Source organism: Danaus plexippus, assembly GCF_018135715.1.
Source record: "Danaus plexippus chromosome 22 unlocalized genomic scaffold, MEX_DaPlex mxdp_27, whole genome shotgun sequence".
Taxonomy (NCBI): domain Eukaryota; kingdom Metazoa; phylum Arthropoda; class Insecta; order Lepidoptera; family Nymphalidae; genus Danaus; species Danaus plexippus.
Genome location: NW_026869855.1, coordinates 1,557,877 through 1,574,774, shown reverse-complemented (window position 1 = coordinate 1,574,774; position 16,898 = coordinate 1,557,877). Strand labels below are relative to the sequence as shown.

General features: G+C 31.8%; 2 protein-coding genes across 4 annotated transcripts in view; one reads left to right on the top strand and one right to left on the bottom strand.

Annotated features, from left to right (window-relative positions):
• LOC116773363 (protein MTSS 1) overlaps positions 1-7,591 on the top strand; it is a 103,593-nt gene extending 96,002 nt beyond the window's left edge. For 2 of the 3 annotated variants that reach the window (XM_061528676.1, XM_061528677.1), the window contains 10 exons: positions 866-974; positions 1,291-1,476; positions 2,008-2,105; positions 2,977-3,064; positions 3,334-3,699; positions 3,986-4,105; positions 4,542-4,640; positions 5,011-5,118; positions 5,559-5,677; positions 6,302-7,591. In XM_061528676.1, coding sequence (XP_061384660.1) covers positions 866-974; positions 1,291-1,476; positions 2,008-2,105; positions 2,977-3,064; positions 3,334-3,699; positions 3,986-4,105; positions 4,542-4,640; positions 5,011-5,118; positions 5,559-5,677; positions 6,302-6,409 — 1,401 coding nt within the window. In that variant the 3' untranslated portion in view covers positions 6,410-7,591. The remainder of the gene's footprint in view (positions 1-865; positions 975-1,290; positions 1,477-2,007; positions 2,106-2,976; positions 3,065-3,333; positions 3,700-3,985; positions 4,106-4,541; positions 4,641-5,010; positions 5,119-5,558; positions 5,678-6,301) is intronic. The other variant, XM_061528678.1, reaches the window with a different exon arrangement.
• A 285-nt stretch (positions 7,592-7,876) lies between these two features.
• Positions 7,877-16,898, bottom strand: part of LOC116773522 (cell adhesion molecule Dscam2-like) — an 84,701-nt gene continuing 75,679 nt past the window's right edge. Inside the window, exons 20-33 of the mRNA XM_061528675.1 lie at positions 16,683-16,817; positions 16,355-16,507; positions 15,619-15,748; positions 14,898-15,058; positions 14,292-14,471; positions 13,738-13,938; positions 13,165-13,377; positions 12,796-12,956; positions 11,986-12,136; positions 11,660-11,777; positions 11,275-11,447; positions 10,840-10,947; positions 10,380-10,457; positions 7,877-9,126 (exon numbers count right to left, since the gene is read on the bottom strand). Of these exons, the coding sequence (XP_061384659.1) occupies positions 9,098-9,126; positions 10,380-10,457; positions 10,840-10,947; positions 11,275-11,447; positions 11,660-11,777; positions 11,986-12,136; positions 12,796-12,956; positions 13,165-13,377; positions 13,738-13,938; positions 14,292-14,471; positions 14,898-15,058; positions 15,619-15,748; positions 16,355-16,507; positions 16,683-16,817 (1,991 nt within the window). The 3' untranslated portion in view covers positions 7,877-9,097. The remainder of the gene's footprint in view (positions 9,127-10,379; positions 10,458-10,839; positions 10,948-11,274; positions 11,448-11,659; positions 11,778-11,985; positions 12,137-12,795; positions 12,957-13,164; positions 13,378-13,737; positions 13,939-14,291; positions 14,472-14,897; positions 15,059-15,618; positions 15,749-16,354; positions 16,508-16,682; positions 16,818-16,898) is intronic.

The window sequence follows — 16,898 nt, the reverse complement described above, 5'->3', positions numbered from 1 at the left end:
GATCTAATATATATATATATTTATCAAACAATCAAGATGTCTCAAGATAATAGCTTCCGACTATAAGGCGCGCATTGTTTCAGTAAATATAAACACTCGTAGTCATAACATCATTTGGGACTTTCATTCTTTATATTCGGCTATTGTTCAATGATTCGCTTCACCAAATTTATTATTATTAATATATATACATTATTATGAGTTTTTTTTTTAATTTAAAATCATTCGATTGTCAAAATTATTTTAAGTCTTAAGATCGTTTTATAAGCTCAGTGTTATCTGGAGACACCGAGTGGTTCGGTGTGAATAGTATTATAAAACTTTTTTCTTTTATTTAAAATATATATATACTTTTTTGTACATCTGTGTTATTTTTTTTTTTTATATAATCGCAGTTGTTTCCAAACGTCCGAGTTTGATATCGGGTTTATTCTGATAGTGATTCATTGATTGAAAATTCGTCATAAATGCTGATTTTAATGTGTATTGCTTACTGTAGAAGGTCGATATATTTGATATTGTTTATATATACAGATGGATTACTCCGTCTTAACTACAATAAGTGCAACTAAGAATAGAATTTACTATGATTTTTGTTCTATAATCTAGCTCTTCTAAATTACCGTTCGGAAATCTTCACTTGAGACTATTAATAGCATGAAAAATGTATTACTTTATCGTGAATCGATAAGACGGTTTCCTCTCTTACAAAACAATATAATTATTTGCTCTAATAAGTTTTAAATCAGCTGTGAACTTAAATCGTGATAAAATTTCTTAAATAATGTTCAAATTATACGTTCGCTAGATACGAGGGAACATTTTAAGTGACGTACGTACATACATATTTCGTTGTAAACTTCAGGTATGTTCAGAGAGCAGTGCCAGCGAATCGTCCCTAGAATCATCGAGCGGCTATGGAAGTCAGGGCGCGTTCGCTGGCGAAGATCACTCTCATCTCATACACCCAGACGGTAATGACACATATTAGCATATAAACAGATGCCAGTTTCGCTTGAATTTTATTTTAACGTTCTTGTTTGTGGATGTAGTGTAACTGTATAGAATTTTTTATGTAAATTGGACATCAATACGATATGGGATCGAGTCAGCGGTTTATGCGAGTTACCGCCGCTGCAACGACTTAGCTATCGTGTCTATTGATGTCCGACCGCAAACTATATATTTTTTTTACGTGAATGTCCTATGATTTTGCTAGTTTTTTTTGTTTGTAATGTTTTAATTTTTTTTGTTGCAACTCTTTGTATTTTTGTTTCGCTTGGCATGAAGTGTCGTCGGAAATAGTGACACTACGTCACAGCGATTCCGTTGTGATCGCACGCGAGAATTTCTCGATATCACTTGGAAGTCTCGAGGAGGCCGTGAGATGTTTGGACGAGGCGTCTGAATCACCGACCTTCGCTACTATAGGCAAAAAACCAACCGTCCCAAAAAGAAGACCTGTATCAATGACAGGTGATATGCTTTGTGCTTATATACTGATGTGTTTGTACGTGCACGCACTAGCACACGTACGCACGCACACGCACACACTCACACACACGCATATATATAAATCTGCAATTATTACAATAGCAATAATAATTGTAGATTATGATGTTATAAATCTATGATGTATTCTTTCTCCGGCTAAGCACTAATATATGTGTTTCTTAGATATTTTTTAAATAATTAAATTTAATTTTGTTATGGATCACATCACGTGATATACGTGACATAAAATGGTGCGGAAAACGTATTACCGAAAGTCATAAATCATTAACCGCCTAACTTTATGTTTGGTGTGATTTGAATTTTGATAATGTTCTATTATTTAACTTCACGTGCACTGCGATTGCTGTATAGGCATTCGTTGTCCTCGTACTTGGATATTTGCACCAAAAAATGACAATCTTTAATTTTCTACACGTTTAATTGATCGATGATTTTTTTCGAGTTACAATAATATACGTATATTTATATCAATTCAAAATGTTCGTGCTTCAGCTCCTAGCTGGTCTCGTCGTGGCTCCAGTAGTTCCCAGGGGAAGCCGCCGCCTCCTGTGAGACGCTCTTCATCCATATCAAGGCCGAGACCTATCCAGGTGGGTGAAGCTACTGTGGCCGAGGTCACTAATGGGATGGGTTACCAGATTCGATTTTTCATTTTGTCATAAACTTTTTAACAACTCTATAGATAATGTCTAAATTGATACCTTTTTTGATTTATAAATAATTAATTACTTAAAGCAAACGCTTAAACCGCACTACACTACTCGTGAGTGAAACGTTTGCTGCAGTTCTTTCTAGTACTTTTGTTATTATATGCATAAATTCACTCCAAAATCATAAAAGTCAGAGTTTCGTTAGCGAATTATGTATTTTTAATTCTCATAACTTTTTTTAATTCTCACATTAATTGAACACCTTTCGCGTTAAAGCCAAATACATCACTAAGCAGTAACGTCTGCAGCTCTCTTACTTATCACTTTATATTTTCATTGAACGTTCCAACAAGAATAACTACAGTATTATATATTCTAGTAGGAAAATAAAATATTAGTATTTTTTATTATATTTTTTTGTTTTTGTCGCTTCGTCTTGATTTTGATATACAATAATGAAATACGAAAATTTTATATAAAGAGGAATCTGTGGTGTATTGCCAGTCTAGACTTATACGGTCTGGACTAGGTTAGTCTAGCCTGTTAGACCGGAACAAATTAATTTCTTTTATGACTTCCATTATCTAGAAAAATATTCTTATACTTCTTTACAAGTCTACGTGTCACATACATTTCATGCAAATCAAATATCATAATAATATAAACATTATTAGGTCTGTCGTTTTAAATTCTATGAAATGTTTTATAGACCGTTCGTGTTTATGAATATATTATATATGTATTTATTAAACTTACATAATAAAACAAAAATATTGTTTAGAAGATATATTTTTAATATATATAATTCCAGAACACAGTGTTGAGTGTCGTGAACTCGTCTGATGTTGACAACCTGCCTCCGCCGCCGGCCTTCCTCCTGCAGCCGGACGATGGGAACGGTCCGTCATTATCATAACAATCTTACACAACAGTTTAATTACTGTCATTTATTAATAAATATTATACTGCGATTCGTAATTAAAACCAGTTTTTGAATCTCACTCGTGCTATCTAAAATGAAATTTCATGGTATCTATTAATATAGGATTTAATTGACTTTAATTAAGTTAAAGTAATTTTCTCGCGAGTATCATAATACACGCTATACGTATATTCTATACCACGAGGGACCAAAGTTTATGGAACTACTTATAATCATTAATTTCAGCTCATCCAGGTATCAACGTAGCTGAGACGGTCAAACAGTTGACGGAATTGAAGCACATGCCGGCCTCGCCCGGTCTAGTGCGAAGGACGGTCCAAAACCAGAACGAGAACCAATCACCGATATACGGAACCCAGAAACAGTTGTACGGGACCCACAACCAGAATACGCCGATATACGGAACCCAGAATCAAAATCTCAGCTCGTTCCAGCAAGCTAAAAGCAATTTCTCATCCAGCATGAGCTTGAACAGCGGCAACCTGAACCCTATATACTCGCAGACAGGAAACAGAATGTTCGAGAACTCGCTGTTCGTTAGGAAGAACAGTTTGAACAGTTCTAACACAGATATATACGGCGGTAATACGGGTAATATTCAGTAACACAGCCTGCAGTTACCAACCTAACTTAAAATGATCAGTTGACTTAAATATAATTGGCTTTCACCACTTTTCCTGTTTGTATCATAGTTAAGTTTTTGGAGCCTAGGCCACCATACTAAAATGTAACTTGGTGCGTCATATATATATTCTAACGAATTCCAAGATAGTTTCGTCGAATACGACCAAACATGGATTGAAGAGGAGAATTGAATATATATATATATATATATATATAATTAGTACTACTCACCATATATGACTGTATGTTCTAGGTGTATATGAAACTAAATCACCCCACGGCTCCACTCCATCAACACCGAGCTATTCTGAAACCAATACCTTCTCCAGCTTCGGGCCGAGGGTAACGAATGAATCTCATTACGGACAGACGGGTATATATAATAATTATGTATATATAGCTTTTGTCACGCGACTTTTCTACTTTTCTTCTGCATTTTATTCAAAGTAATACGAATAATTAAGCATTCATAACAATTATGTGATAGCTGATGTGTTGGCGATCAGCGCCATCTGTCGTCTGATAACCGGAACTTCATACGAATACACGAATTAATCGATAAAATATAACCTATATGTGATTCTCGCATCTAAGCTCCATTTCTAGAGAGTTACATCAAAATCCGTTCAGTACGTCATCAGGGAGAGCAACACTCATACATAAAAACTAGCATTTATATTATCAGGGTGTGATATTTACATTGACATTAGTGTCAAAATTACTGTCAAAACAAAAATATACGAAGCATTAAACATAATAATAATAAATAAATTTTCATGAACATAACATATTTTCCGTATTACCTCTAGGTGTGAAGCTTCAAGATCAAAGCGGTATATACGCAGCGCCGTCGCTCGTCAGGAGGCTGACCCCGCGGGCTCACTCCGCTGAGAGAAACGCTAAAGAACGTTAGTATATAATACATACATACACACGATAGAAAACTGATTTAATTAGAATTTCATAGAATAATTGTATTTTACGCTAAAATTTTCAATATATATATTATACTACTAAGAATGGGTTCTTTAGAACTCTTTTAGTCTATGATGTGTCCGGTTCGATTCCCGTAATTGCGAAAGGTTTTATAGGAGTTTTTTGAGTCGAAAACTTGTATTTTTACAATCCTAGTAAACTTTATCAAAACCGGTCAAGTCATGATTAATTATCGGTAAATAACTCTTCTAGTATAAAAAGAAAGTATAACATAAGTTACATAATCTATAATTGTATATATTTGTGTCTATCTATATATTGATAAACATAAAATTATTTCAGACGGAGGTCTTATAGCGACTCTAAGTGCTAAGTTAGCACCACAACTATCTCCGAGGAGTCCGAGACGAGCCAATCCTAATGTCACTGAATCACCCGCTAAAGGGAAAGGTAAGGATACATCTCTTATATAGAATGTACCTCAAACAAGATATCTTTTATTAAGTACATTTAAATTAAAAATAGATGGGAATATATATATATATATATATATATATATATATATATACACAAAATAGATGGGAATATATATATATATATATATATATATACACAAAATAGATGGGAATATATATATATATATATATATATACACAAAATAGATGGGAATATATATATATATATATACACAAAATAGATGGGAATATATATATATATATATATATATATATATATACATTGTGAATGAAAATGACATATATAACAAACAAACCAAAGAATAATTTACTAAAAAATGTCTATCTGAATCATTCAAAAATCATTATTTTTCTTATAACATATTATTTATAGTATTGTAAATGTGTTTCTATCACTCTGTATGTATGTTTCAGGTGTTCCAGCTACAGTACAGCCAGCGTTCTTGGACAAGCTGTCGGCTACCTTACAACATCAGAGAAGGATGCAGTCTAGAGCGAACACAGTCAGAGATCTCATTAATGCGCATGCACAGGTACGTATTGTACACTACTGATACTATAAACTAGCCGTGACCCGCGACTCCGTATGTGTAAAAAAAAACAAAAACATTGCCTCGCTTCCCACTTGCGTGTGATAACGCTCAGTTTCGAGATCGGGTTAAAAAGTAGCCTAAGCTACTCTATTACATCTACTGCCTGCCAATAAAAATCACGTCAAAATCGTTTCAGCCATTTTAGAGGTTGGCTGGAACAAACAGACAGACAAAAATTGAAAAAATGTAATTATGGTATATATACCGTATGAATATTCATATGCACGTATTAATAAGTGGTTATTTCAATACTACAAACAGACACTCCAATTTTATTTATATGTATAGATGTAAACGTTGGTAGGCGAGTGTGGATGCTTGTTACTGTGTTACATAAAATATGATGAACATATAAAGATAAATCTTTCCAATAATGTAGATTAAACTGACTGAAATAATAAATATTGATTTTAATTTAGTTTAGTATGAAGTCACACCACAGACGACAGATGGCGCTGGTTGGTTTTAAAATCGATGTGTTTGATGTACATCTTTCTCTTTTCACTCAATTCAGAATTAATACGGACGAAGTCGCATAATACTATGTGTATTTTCTAATTACAGCCGGATCCGAGGGTATGTCACACATCACTCATGGAACAAATCAAAAGAGGTGCGACACTCAGAAGAAATAAATATTGCAACGACAGATCAGCGCCCAAAATACGTTAACAACAAAGTATTAACTATTAAACACATAGTTTATACTTTAACGATCGCGACTACGACTATGACATAAAAGGTTTACGTGTTTTAAATATTTAATTTAACGTGTCCCCCAGACATTAGGTGTCTTTCGTTTAGAGTAAGTATGGGTGTTTACATTTCATCAGGAACAATACAAAAGTTGATTCTACCGTCAACACCGACACTGTCGACCGAGTGACTGTTACAATATCTTTGTTTTAATTTATTATTAAAATATTCTCTAATAACTGACAACAAGACAATATTTGGATTGATTTGTTCATAGACATATCCTTATAGGGACATATCATTTTTGATTGATTTTATATTATATATGGTAAATATAAAATTTGGTATGACATTACTTGTAGCTTGTGTCGGGCTTAGATACCTGTACCTACTTATATATGAGTAGGTCAAACGTGCAAAGCCGATATATTTAAAACATACAGACAACATTAAAACATATATATAAATTCATATCCGAATGTAGATGTAATTTAAAATTTCTATTCAATGCTTCTAACATCAATGTTAGATTTGTAATGATTAAACTCTTGTCCAATTTCAATCGTAATATATTAAATTGTCCAAAACTATATGCCATTTTTCTTTTTTTTTTGTATAAAAATCTTTAAAAGCTTACAAACGACTGAATAATCTCAATGTAACTGTGTTCTTCGAAGCCTTTCATTTGTATTAGGGCTTTTGTAACTTTTTAACGGAAAAAAAAATTATTAATCTTTTATAATATCCTATATATTATAAATTCAACTAATTTATAGTTTAAGAATAATTAAGTGAATGTTAGTTTAAATCAATGTGTAATTTAATGTCATTTTTCCATCAATCAATATGTTTGTGTTAAATTTTAACGTCATATACAGGATGGTTACAAAATTATTTATTATGTGTTTATATTATTCGTTAAAACATTGTAGAAATTAAAATGCTTATAAGAATTTCTATAAAGTAGTTTTCTATACAGTTAAAGTAAAGAGTAAGCGTGTTAAAGCTAGCTCCTATATAAAATGTTCATATCGCTTGTACTACAGTAAAAATATATAGTCCAGATTAAGTAGAATTTCTTTTTGATTTTATAAAATGTGTTTAGTAAAGTTTGCATATGTAACGGAGGATTGGTGGAAATAAATAATTATTGTCCAATGACATTGTTTTATTTGATTTACATATATATTTACAATATACACTCAGTGCTGAACTAGCTTGATGAGCTAAAAAATTTCAAACCTAGTAATTTTTGTGTAATAATTTAAATTATATGTTGGCTTTAATAGTTTATATTCCTATTAAATCAACATATGTATAAATTTATTATTTTAGTACACTATAGGTTTGAATTAACTGATGAATATACTAATGCATGATAATTATAAATCCTCCTTGCACATATTGAAATAAAGCTGGCTGTATGTGTTGAAAAAAAAAACGTTTAAATTTATGTAACATTTATTATTACTATATAAACGAACGCTAAAATGAATAATCAGTCTTCCCGCAGATTATTTAAATCCGCTACAAGTTTATAAAACTGACGATATATTTGGCTAACATCTTACAGTTGATATTATCTGAAAATGTAAACTTAGATATTATACAAAATTCATATTGAATAAAATTGATGTAAATTTCACTATGAGAAATATTTGGTTACGGTACAGAAATTAAATGGAATAACACAAAATACAACTTCATCGATTAAACTACCAAGCGTTTGAGTTAATACAAGAAGTATTCTATAATTAATAATAAGATATTTTAGAATTCAATTGATTCAGTATAGCTTATTAAATTACTCTTGCAATCCTTACAACTCCTCTAATAAAATCATAAGATTTTTGGAGAATACTTCTAAAAAACAATTAAGCGATATTTATTTTTCGGTTGTGTTAAAAATATAACGACTTACAGAGGCAATCTACAGAGAATCGAGTTTAAAGACATTGTCATAACTTAAATAACACATCACACTAAAACAATTATTTAAAATTCACGAAGAATATCTGACAATATAATATTAGACATTATATCTATCGAACACTTGCTATGAACATTAAAAACTATAAGATATAAGTAACAAACAGTTTCGATTCTGCGTTTGAAATATTTACTACAGTTGCTAAAAGTCAAAATTTTAGTACAGATAAAAAATCAGGCGGAAATAAGCTTATAAATATGACCAAACCTATATATTTTTAATAATTATGAATTATCATAGAGTAAATTTTTACAAACTGGCTATTACGGTACAATGAATTATCAAATACTATTTACAAAATCATAAATTAACAATAACTAAAATTTATTTTTATTATCATAAAAGAAGATGAATGAAGCTTAAATATTTTAAAATCACATAACCGATATTAACAGATGTTTATCTTAATACATATATTTTGATAAGTTTTAAATATAAACATACCTCATCGAATAGCAATAAAGATGACAGCAAAAGTGACATTGAATGACACAGGGAAAACATTATCAGCAAAGCCATTTTCTAAATAGACTAGACACTGATGTGAAAAAAAACATTACGCCGGTTTTGCCTTAAAAGAAGATTAGATAACCTTGTTTCTAAACAAAGTGTATTTATTTACATTGAAAATATACATGGTCCGTGGAATTTGATTCCTAGATTGCTCTATCTAGTTACCTATGATGCGGCAAGCGACACGCTTCTGTGAACAAATGATCAAAATCAGCGGCTACGATTAATAGTGGTTAGTCTACATCGACGTGGTTTAAATAATATAAAATTTATTGAAAACACTTTCAGACAACCAGACTACATCAATATATCTCAATATTAGATTATTATTTAAATAGTATAAAAATTATCAAGGTTAGATTAAAGAGGAGAAAAAAGTTATAAGGAGGAGATTTTAATTTTTAACTTAAACATTTCGTTACGAATGGCTTTAAAATAAAATAATTATTATTATATTCTGATGTCATACTAAAAAAACACCTAAGATAGGTAGGTATACACATATATATAATTATGTGCGAAGGTTGCTGGAATAAAAGCTCGAGCCTCAGACGTAAGTTGGAAAAATTATGTATAAGACAAGTACTTATTCTATATACTTTTGATCACGGTCAGACGAGATGAAAATTAATTTCCACGATCGGAAATTAAGAAATTCTTGGCGATAGATGACAAATAAAAAGATCAACTGACAGACATTCTCATCTCCTCTGTCCTTGATCACGGTTGCTGCAAAGTGACTGAAACGTCGTAAATACGTAGTTCAAACCGTAAATATTAGTTTTATTTTTAAGGATATTTATTAGTGAACATATTTAGACCTATTTTTTTAAAGTATTTCACTCATCATAGTCTTATCCCTTATTACGACATACTTTCATCACAGTACAGAGAGTTTCTTGCTTATCTTTCATAAACATTCACGTGATGGTGTAGACGTAAGTATATATAATATGAAACACTGAAAATTCCTAGTATGTAGTGTGACAATTCAAACACGGATAAAGGCGTTGGCGGTAATTACGTTCCGTTTCTTGTGATTATTTGAGCGAAGTAGAAAAAATATCGTTCAGTTTAGTGCAAAAATTTACTTTCTTATTTTGTGTTTAAACTGACAGATTAAATAATGAAGTTAATTTACTATTTAGCACAATTGGATTTTATAAACAAATAAAAACAACAGTTTATAAAAGTCAAGCCCATCAACTGCACTCTGTATGGATTTTGAAATGTATCTTTATAATATATTTTTTTTAGATTGTGTTTGAAATTCCCATAAGAAATTATAAAATATATATTGTATTGAATAAATATGCACAAGGAATAAAATTAATATCGTTACTCACTACTCTTAATAAAATTTACAAATGTCAAAAACACTATCTCTGAGCGGCCGGAATTTACGTAAATTTACGTAATTAGTGACATCTATATGCTACTTACTTCTCGGTACGCTCTTCAGGGTTGATTTTGATATGCTGTCACTGTCCTCTGACTCAGAGCAAACTTGAAAGCTCGTTTCTGTAAAAATATCTAAAAACTTAAATAGGTTCAACGGTCAGAGTGAATATTACATATTTTTATTTTGATTATTGACGAGGACATTAAGAAATAACGAGGTTTGTTTTTTAGATCAATGAATCCACAACAAAGGTGTTCTAGTTCTAACCTTTACGTGTTAGTATTTATTTTTAATTGAATATAAATTTAACAAATATAAGTATGATATCATTTATTTTTCTGGGTTTGAATCATTTTATTATATTATAGTAAAGTTAACATATATTTTAAATTTATTGGTTTCGTTAATGTTAATAATGTGACACTTTCAATATGTGTAATACTCGTAGTAGTGAAAGTTTGTTATTATATTTTATCTCGTTTCGTTGTCCTCTGTTAATACCTGTATCGTATCTGTGTTTGATATGTCGTGGAACATCATTGTTTTCAGCGTGACCGAACGTTCGAAAGCCGACAGCGAATTGGGCGTAAGGACTTATCTCATATAATTCTGAAATGACATACCATTATTTAAAGACAAAATTATCGAAATGCGTACTTCAAAAGAAAGATAGAGAGAATCATTTGAATGTTTCAAGTAAAAGTTTTAGAATATAGAGTCCGTGTGCAAAGAAATACTTCTTAGAACTTGGTCGCATAAATAGTAATTGTCTTTGTTTTTATTAAGACGCTAATATATCAGTTTAGTAAACATCTTATACTGGATAAAAAAATATATATATAAATGTAACATTTATTTAACATATTATTTTATAAAAAACACATAATATGTTATATTTATTATATTGTACTTATTATAAATAACATTATTACTCACCATGTTTGCTATTATTCCTAACATGTATTGGAGCGCTGTATATTCTGTTCTGAGCGTTCATAGCATTCTCTTTGACATTCGCTAGATTACTGTGTGACGTGTTTGCTGTTATGTTGCCACTCTCAGATTTGTCGACTGTTATTGAGTCACGGTATTCCGTTAAGTTGCCATTACTGAAATAAAAACAATCTACTTAGTTTCAAACTATCAATTCTTTTGTAAGTTACTCGGCCCATTCGCTATGTTTACTACACGTTTGTATACACACTACATACAGTTTTTTTATATATAAATCTTGTCACAACAACGTTAACGAAGATTATTAGAGCATGAACTTTATTAAAATTCAGTTAGATTCTTGAACATGTTTTATTATAAGACTTACCGTTGTCTCTTAACCAGAATATAAACGCAGCAGATGAGACAGACGGCTAGGAGAATTGAGCTTAGGACTATCACGAGCATGTTGATGTCAAAGATTTCCGACGGTGGACCAACTTCACCTGTAAAATATCAAAAAGGATCATTAGATATAAAATTTTGAATTGTTTTGTCTGTCTTTTTAAAATCATGACTTTCAGTTTCGTTATATATTCATAAAATACAACATAAGGTATGTTTTGATTGTATAAAATTAGACATAAATTTATTTTAGGTATTTCAACTGCATTACAATAGAATTGTATATCACAAATTAAATCGAAAACTCACTGCCATCCTCGTTTTTAGTGGCGTAGTTGTAGACGGTGGTAACGCTACCAGCCTCGTTGGTGGCGGTGATTCGGAGGACGTACCATGTCCCAGGGGACAATCCTGACAGAGCGAAGGATCCTCGATACTGGTAGGGATAGCCCGTGTACGACTGCCAATGAAAGATTGGTAATATAGTATTGTAGCAATTAAATATAGTGTTGAAAGATGGAAATCTTTTGCTCTAGCGAAAAAAATAATGGTTTTGTATAGGAAAAATTGTTCATAGCTATATAGGTAACGATTGCCTATTTCATTGAAAAGTTAGTAAAAGTAAACAAAAAATTTATGTTAAAACGTTGATATAAATGTATTTATTTAAATACGTTATACAAGTACTATTGTAATAAAATTATCCACGCATATCACCACAAGTGTTTAGGTATACATATCCATAAATTATGTCCAAGTTAAGCAAAAAAATATCATGGTAGCCACGGACAAGGAATAATTGCTGTAAGTGATAATCTTTGCATAGTTAATATTTCAAACATTGTTCATTAATTTTCAAAGCACAACTAAAACATCTATGTATAAATGCCGATGTTTCCGTTACTTTACAGCAAACGTGGTTACGGGCAGGCGACATGTTCAAAATAATAAAATGACGCGTAGTAATCCGAAGATATTAGTTTCATTTAAATAAACATTCGTGAAAGTCTTAGATCTCATTACAAGTATAAAGTTTAAGAATCTAATATCAAACAAATTTCAATTAAATCGCTATAAACAGTTTACATTGAGCTTTTTAATATTAGAATGTTTTATTACCAATATATTGATAGGTCTCATCCAACTCCTGGCTCCGAGAGCTCGATGTTCCAACTCCAACGTTCTGAGCTCACATCCCGCATCATCCCAACCAGCAGCCTGGATAAACACGTGGGAACAATTGCTCCAGAACCACTCCGTTGAGGTAGGCGCAATGGGAGCTAAAGGTTTAAGGTAACAATATTATATGATTGCTAGTATTATCGCAAAATAATTATTGTTAGAAGTAATCGTTTACAAATTGTACTATATACAAAAAGAATAGTTAAAATATGTTGACTTTTACGAGAAATATGATGGGACTTTAGATAATGTGATCTGATATTTGATGAAATTATATGTTACAATATATGAATGTCATATACTTACGTCCGCCCAGCGTGCTGACATCCAAATAAGCTGGTTGTGATGTCCCAACTTTGTTAGTAGCTGTGATCCTCAATGAATATTTTGTACCACATTTAAGGCCAGTTAGCGCATGCTTTTGAACCCCAGAGAGGTTGGATAATTTATTAGGTACTTTATTCGGTGACCATACTTCTTGCCACGGACCGCTTGCTTCTTTCCATGTTAGGCTATAAGCTGAAAAAATGTTGGATAGTAGATAATTACTATCATTATACATTATTTGTATACGCATTGCCGATGAAAATTGTGAATAAATGTTAACAGCATAGAAGAACGACTAATATGATTATAATTTCGTGTATTCTAAGAACTAGCTGTGATTATCGGCTGAAGTGTATCTTTGAACCTTTTTCAGTTAAACCTATTTTCACAGACTTTCTTCATGAACATAGAAGTTCTATTCATGAGCCTGATGCTAATAATTTACCTTCGTTCATCCCCACATTTTCCAGTTTATTTCCACTTTCCACGAACATAAATACATAGCTATTTTATCCTAGCGTGACCCTTAAATATAGTGATAAAGCAACTTACTAATCTTCTGGCTCGAGCTACGGTTACTGATGCTATAGTAAGGTTGTTCCCATTCAACTAGTATGGAGTCTTTATATGGCGTGGCTCGTAGTGTTGGTGCTTCGGGCAGCGGAAGAACTACAACGGTGTACTCCACTGAATCAGAACCATAAAGATTCTTTGCAAGACACGTGTAGTTCCCACTCAGGGATTGGTCTATATCTGGAAATCATAAAAATGTTATAAATTGATTATAAAATACATTAACATAATTCATGTTTTTGGGCACACAATACATTATACAAGTTACTATCCGGCTATACGCAGATACAATAGTTTTTAATTCCGTATATAAAAAATTTAAAAAGCTATAATCAAGACACCTATGAAACACAAAGACTGTTGTGTTTCGTAGTATATTGTTATCAAAAAAAAAAAATAGAAATGTATGGAAAATTTGCTCTGTTCGATTTTAATTTGAGAGGCACTTCATTAATTGTCATTGTTGAGTCAGATTATAAATGGGCCCAAAACAAATACAAGAGACTTTATAAAATTTTCAAAATACCACTTACTGTTAATCAGCAAGCTGTCGTCATGATTTCTCGTGAATCTTGGATGGTGAGTTATTATATTATGTTTGTGGTACCACACAGTGCGAGGTGGTGGTACTCCGATACACTGACACACGAGTAGTAAGGATGAACCCACTCCCACTGATATGGTGCCACCTAATGATGCAACACCTGCCACAACTAGAAAAAAAAATGGTTTTTATTAGGAGAGAAATTGAATACATTTGATTTTATGACAAAGGGGGCAAACGAGCAGATGGCCTACCTGAGGGAGGTAGTACCGTCGCCCATGGACATCCGTAATTAGATATTTGTGGGCCCATTGCCACCCTTAATTTGAGAAAAGGGTGGGAAAAGAGAAAAGGCAACCAGCTCTCTTACTCATAATACAATAATGAATTAACTTTTTTAAATTAGAACATTTACAAGAAATTCAAACAATATTATTCCTGCACGCATTTATTATTTTATTATCAAAACTGTAACCATTAAAGATATAATACCTACAGAAAAATTAATAGAAGACGTATTTAGGCCTTTTTGTTATAACAGTTGCAGGTACCTAGAATATGGTTATGCATATTTTATACATAAATATGTACTTACCTCTATTAGCGGGTGTATGTGAGGCTCTCCTACTAGGTGCGCCCTCACCAGCCGCGGTACTTCCAGTCACCCACACTTCATACGACCTTCCGCTCGTCAACTCCTTGATATCAGCTGTCGTCCGAGAAGGATCCACACGACTCGTTAGAGGTGGACCAGTGCTGTATAAAATTTTTGACTTTAAAAGAAGAATAACAATTGAATATTTTAATCTTCACTTGAATTTAAAAAATGTTTGCCGAAGCCGGTTAAAAAGTAAAAGTTTAATGATAGATAAGATGAGATTCTTTTATTAGTTTTTGTAAGGTGAAAGACTATTTCATTATTAGTTCAGTGGCAGAATCTTAATCCTGTAGTCTTTTATCTATAGGCAGTTCATGGCAGACATATATATTATATGTCATTAATAAATGTTAGCGCCTGTTGGTAACATTGAATAAGTTGTCAATAGTTAGGAACAATAAGACAAATTAAATTTATTTTGTACATAACCAGTATTTATTTTAAATGAAACTAGTATTTTTCGGATAAACTACGCGTGATTTATTTTTGTAAAATACTACATACTCCCGACGTTTCGGTTACTTTTCAGCAACCGTGATCACGGGCAGACGAGATGTGAAATCTCGCATAGTTTATCCGAAAAATACTAGTTTCATTTAAATGAATAAAACTGGCGAAAATCTTAGATCTCATTATAGCAGTATTTTTTATGAATTACCCTGAAGTTGGTTTCACATAAACCGTATAATATAAAAGTTCCCCGTTAGCATGTTCCGGCTTCTTCCAACTGACCAACAGTGACGTGGATGATAGGATAAGTACTTTGATATCTGAAGGTGGATCAGGAACTGGAATATAGAAGAACTTGCTGATTATATTTTATATTCGTTGCCCTGCATATTGGAATGAATATTTAAAGCAACAAATAGTATGAAGCTAACTTAGATAAATATTTGTTTTTGTTGTGGATTATGCACACCTATTCTTAAAGGATCCTTTAAAAGAACGTCTACATTTTATGGGGACCTTTATAGGTGAAGAGTAGTTAATGTTTATGAAATTATAATTATATTCAAATTAATTGGATAATTGATGGCCGATTAAGTTACACGCGCATGGACATGCAATTTTCGATTTTATAATATTTGTAGGAAGAAGAATGGATAGAATTTCGGGTTATGATAATTATGATTTTCTTGTGTATCCATTTATAATTAAAGTAAGTTTTTCGAATAAATATTCTCGAAGTTTCGAAAGTGTCTGTCAGTGAGTTTCGTTATTTGGCATCCGCCAAAGCTTTCTTAAACCAACAAACAAATAGTAGTTATCTGTAAAATTTACATTTTTAGTTATTTCATGTTGGTTTGATTCCATGAACAAAACCTACATCATTTTAAAAATTATCACTGTTTTATAGTAAATCACCTAAAACAAATAAATCATTATTGTCTTACCATCCTGTAACGTAGTGCAAACTATTGGGAACGAGAACGGCCCGGCACCGTAGTTGGAAAAACCTGCAACTTTTATCGTGTAGTTGCTGTATTTAGAAAGACCTTGAAGATAAATTTCAGTGTGGAGAGAAGTTTGGTTCTGCCAAGAGCTTTCTGGAAAAAGATAAATATGAATAATAATTTAATAATTTAATTCAAAAGGAATATTAAGGATATATAATTAATTTTAACAAATAATTACATAGTTTGTTCATACTAATTTAATGGTATAAAACTTCCATCGAATTGTCTTATTGTTTGCTGTAAGTCCGATTCTAATTGGGATTACCTTCAGTTCCATACAGAATGGAGTAACCGATCAAAGAACTTCCCTGTTCGTGTATTGCTATGGGCTGCCAGCCGACGCGCAGTGACGATGATGATACGGCCGTACACTCAACTGATGATGGAGCGATTTCGGGAGCTAGCACAGTGTTACTTTTGTAATAAAACATATTAATATACCTAAATATTTAATTTAATATCCCTTAAATTGATTTAATGT